Source organism: Oryx dammah, unplaced genomic scaffold (genome assembly GCF_014754425.2).
Source record: "Oryx dammah isolate SB20612 unplaced genomic scaffold, SCBI_Odam_1.1 HiC_scaffold_6, whole genome shotgun sequence".
In the NCBI taxonomy this organism is placed as follows: Eukaryota; Metazoa; Chordata; class Mammalia; order Artiodactyla; family Bovidae; genus Oryx; species Oryx dammah.
In genome coordinates, this window is record NW_024070190.1 from 14,875,479 (window position 1) to 14,879,274 (window position 3,796).

The following is a 3,796-nucleotide window of genomic DNA, read 5'->3' on the forward strand; positions in this document are numbered from 1 at the left end:
AGAATTAAGAGGGGTTTCGAGGGCTGCAAGTCTAGTCCACTTAGTTCTTGTACTGGAAGGGCTCGTCGCCGGTTTCGTTCAGAAGACGTGTGCGGATGAGGGCTTCCGTCACAGCGAAGGGGTCCCAGTTGGCAGACGGGCGACGGTCTTCGAAGTAGCCCTTCTTCTCCTGGCCGACAGTCCGGGGGATGCGGATGCTAGCACCGCGGTTGGCCACGCCGGCAGAGAAGTCGTTGATGTTGGAGGTTTCGTGGAATCCAGTTAGGCGCCGGGCGTTGTCCAGGCCCCCCTTGGGATCGTAGGCTCGGATGTGGTACTGGTGCCGCTTGCTTAGTTTCTCAATGGCCTCCTCAGTGTACTTCAGACCATTCTCCTCTCGCATGGCCTTGGTGCTAAAGTTGGTGTGGCAGCCAGCACCATTCCAGTTTCCAGGAATGGGCTTAGGATCAAAGGTGGCGATCACTCCGAAGTCTTCACACACACGATGCGAGATGAAACGGGCCACCCAGCGACGATCGCCCATGTCGATTCCTTCACAGGGTCCTATCTGGAACTCCCACCGTGCAGGCATGACCTCGGCGTTCGTGCCCCCGGTCTTGATGCCGGCGTACAAGCAGGCCCGGTAGTGAGCCTCCACAATATCCCTGCCGCAGGCCTTGTCCGCTCCCACACCACAGTAGTAGGGACCTTGGGGCCCAGGAAAGCCGTTGGAAGGCCAACCAAAGGGGTGCCCATCAGTGCCCATTAGGGTATATTCCTGCTCCATTCCAAACCAGGGGCGCTGGTTGCTCACCATGTCCGCTATCCGTTTACAGGTGTGCCTTAAATTGGTCTCTGCAGGCTTTCGGTTGTACTTGAGGACTTCACAGAACACCAGCTTGTTGGGGTCCTTGCGGAAAGGGTCCCGGAACGTGGCAGCAGGGACAAGATACATGTCACTGTTGGAGCCTCCAGACCGAAAAGTCCTAGAGCCATCAAAATCCCACTCGGGCAACTCTTCTATGCACTTGGGTTCAGAATCCAAGGTTCGGGTCTTGCAGCGCAGTCCTTCTCCAGTACCGTCGATCCAGATGTACGTAGCTTGGACTTTCTCGCCCTGAGGTAGGGCCATGTACACCTGCTTGATGCCTTTGTTCAAGTGGGAGCTCGCCGAGGTGGCCATGGTGGAAGGTGTTCTAGGCGCCGAGCAAAGCGGCTGGGCGAGCAGGCGGCGAGAGCAAGGTGAGGAGAAGAGAGGCGAGGAGGACCGGGAGGTGCTGCTTAGGCAGCCGGCTCTTCTCCCATTCTCGGCTCTAGTTAGTTCTATTTTATCCTTGTAATTCCTAGGAGTTACTTTACCTGTTGGCTAATGAGGTTATTTGGGCTGGAACCACAGTGAAGGTTAAATGTTCTTGATTTAGCCTCCCATCAACACCATATGGCCCTCCGTGTGCATTTTCCTGTCTTCCCCTACCCCTCAGCCTCACCTCCTTGAATGTTACATTGTGTTGGGGAAACAAAAATATTTATAGAAGAGTCTTAATTGTACCTTTGGTAGCAAGCAGATCTCTTCTAAGATGAGCTGGCGATCAAGAACAAAGGGCACAACTTGGTTTCTTTAAAAGACTGTTTATTCCTCATATATTCTTTATTTGTCAGTAATAAACAAACAAATGCATAAAATGAAAACCTGAGGCCAAGGAGAAGGCCCAACTTGAGCTCCCTCACAGATGTCGTGGTAATGTGAGTGCTTCGGGGCGCTCCCAGGGAGGGAGGGTGGCAAGGGCGGCCTTCGGCGAAACCTGAGATGACGTGGTCCAATTTTGGTGGCTGGTGGGAAACTTTCATCTTCTCATCTGGGTGTAGTCCGGGCATGACGGCCAAGAGTCTGGGCCACCAGACAGAGGCGCAGGGAAGGGCCCGTCCCTCGCGGCGGCCGGGCGGCTTCCGGCCGCGTCTGGGCGGCTTCCGGCCGTGTTGCGCGCCGACGCATTCGCTCTGGCACCGTGTTTCCCGGCGCCATTTCCCCCGCTGGCCTCTCGCTAACGCTATGCGTTGCTTCCCCCATCTCTTCCCCGCACCTTCTCAGCCCACAATTTTTTCTAATATTTAGTAAATGCTTTTTCACATCAGTGAAGTTACCCTGTTTACACATATATTTTGACTTGTGGAAATGCCTGTCTACAATTTGAATCTATAATAAGCACTATTTTTTCAGACTACTGATCCAAAGGGGAAACCCAAGAAAATGTAGTGGATAGAAATGGAGGTGAAAGGAGTTGAGGATTTCCTAAAAAAAACACTCTCGTCCACAGTTTTATATTAATACCATATATTTACTTTCCTTTGCATTTGTTCCTCTTCTGACTTACAGATTTTCTGATGCTTCATTTTAAGGAGCACTTTTTTTTACAGTTGGACTTAAATTTTTTTTTTTGCAAGGGAATGCATGACTGTGGTTTAAAATGATGTTTCCTGGTACATCAAAATATGATCTTTTTAGTTGCTGTTTTTGTTTAAAACCATGGTAACATAGTTGAATTACTGTTGGGAGTAGCCATTTCACAGAATGCTTAAAAGTATTGAGCCAAATCTGTTTGACATAACACTTTACAATACTAGGATTAAATCCTGTTGGACAAATGTTTTAATTCCTAAAAAATGAAACTTTAGGAGGAATGTGGAGGCGTTTCTCCTGGTGGCCCTGCGCCTGCTGTTGGGTGCCCTCACGACCTAAGGAGCTCCGGTCGGCAGGGGCTCACTGGCAACCAGAGCTGCCAGTCTGGCCCGTGACCTCTGCAGCTCCCTGAATGTTTCTGTGCCTCTGCCGCTCATGCCTGTTGGACAGGGCAGGACATGGCTACTCAGGGCAGCATGACTTGAGTGAGCCCTTGCTGAGAGGGCAGAGAGCTTGAGACTGGGTCACACCCTTCCCCAGCACACAGGCCCCTGCACAACTAATCAGTCTCCTATTCAGAATTCCTTCGGTGCTCATGCTTAAGTCCATAACAAGGTAGCTGTTACTGGACTCAAAGTTGTTTTACTTAAAAAATGAACATACAGGAAGTGTGACTTTCGGGGAAGTGTACAAGTCTGTGAGTTTTAACACATGTATATATTCAACGTAGTCAGGATGCAGAACTGTTCATCACTCCAGAAACTCCTTGGTGCTGGTCTTTTACAGGCATACCATTCCTTCATCCTTGCTCCTGGCACCCACCAACTGTCCTCTGTCACTGTAAGTTTATCATTTTGAGAATGTCATATGAATGGAATCACAGAGTATGTAACCTTTGAGACTGGTTTTGTTTACTCAACATAATACCTTTGAGATTCATCCAAGTTGTTGTGTGTATCAGTAATGTGTGTCTTTTGTTGCTAAGTAGTATTCCATTCTGTGGGTGTACCAGAGTCTGGTTATCCATTCAACCATTGAAGGGCATTGGATTATCTCCAGTTGTTAGTGACTCTGAGTGGAGCGGCTATAAACATTCATGTATAGGTCTAGTTATCCTTAAGAAGTTCTGTTTTAAGATAGTTCTTTTAAAGAGCTTCCTTTCTGTGTATTATTGCTTCCTGTTGAGATTTTAAAAGATAGCTATAAATTCTTTGATATTCTTCTCACTGAGAGGTGGTGTCTATATCCCTTTTTCTGGAATCTGAGTGGGCTGCTATGAACAGCAATATATAGGAGAAGTGAGGCTATGCCTGAGGTCTAGGTCTGAGATTAGGGCTTGTCATAAAAAGCCATGCATTCTGCCTTCTTTAACAAGAACAGCCACTCTGGAATTCTCTGTCACAGTTTGGGAAGTCCAGT

The 3,796-nt window shown here is 48.8% G+C and overlaps 1 protein-coding gene across 1 annotated transcript; it reads right to left on the minus strand.

Annotated features, from left to right (window-relative positions):
• Positions 1-6: 6 nt before the first annotated feature.
• On the minus strand, positions 7-1,282 carry LOC120865484 (glutamine synthetase-like). Its single transcript, XM_040242802.1, has one exon. It carries the CDS (start codon positions 1,160-1,162, stop codon positions 41-43), a length of 1,122 nt encoding a protein of 373 aa, XP_040098736.1. The 5' UTR covers positions 1,163-1,282; the 3' UTR covers positions 7-40.
• Positions 1,283-3,796: the final 2,514 nt, after the last annotated feature.

Coding starts and splice junctions, on each gene's coding strand:
- LOC120865484 (XM_040242802.1), bottom strand. CDS start 1,162: ATGGCCACCTCGGCGAGCTCCCACTTGAACAAAGGCATCAAGCAGGTG.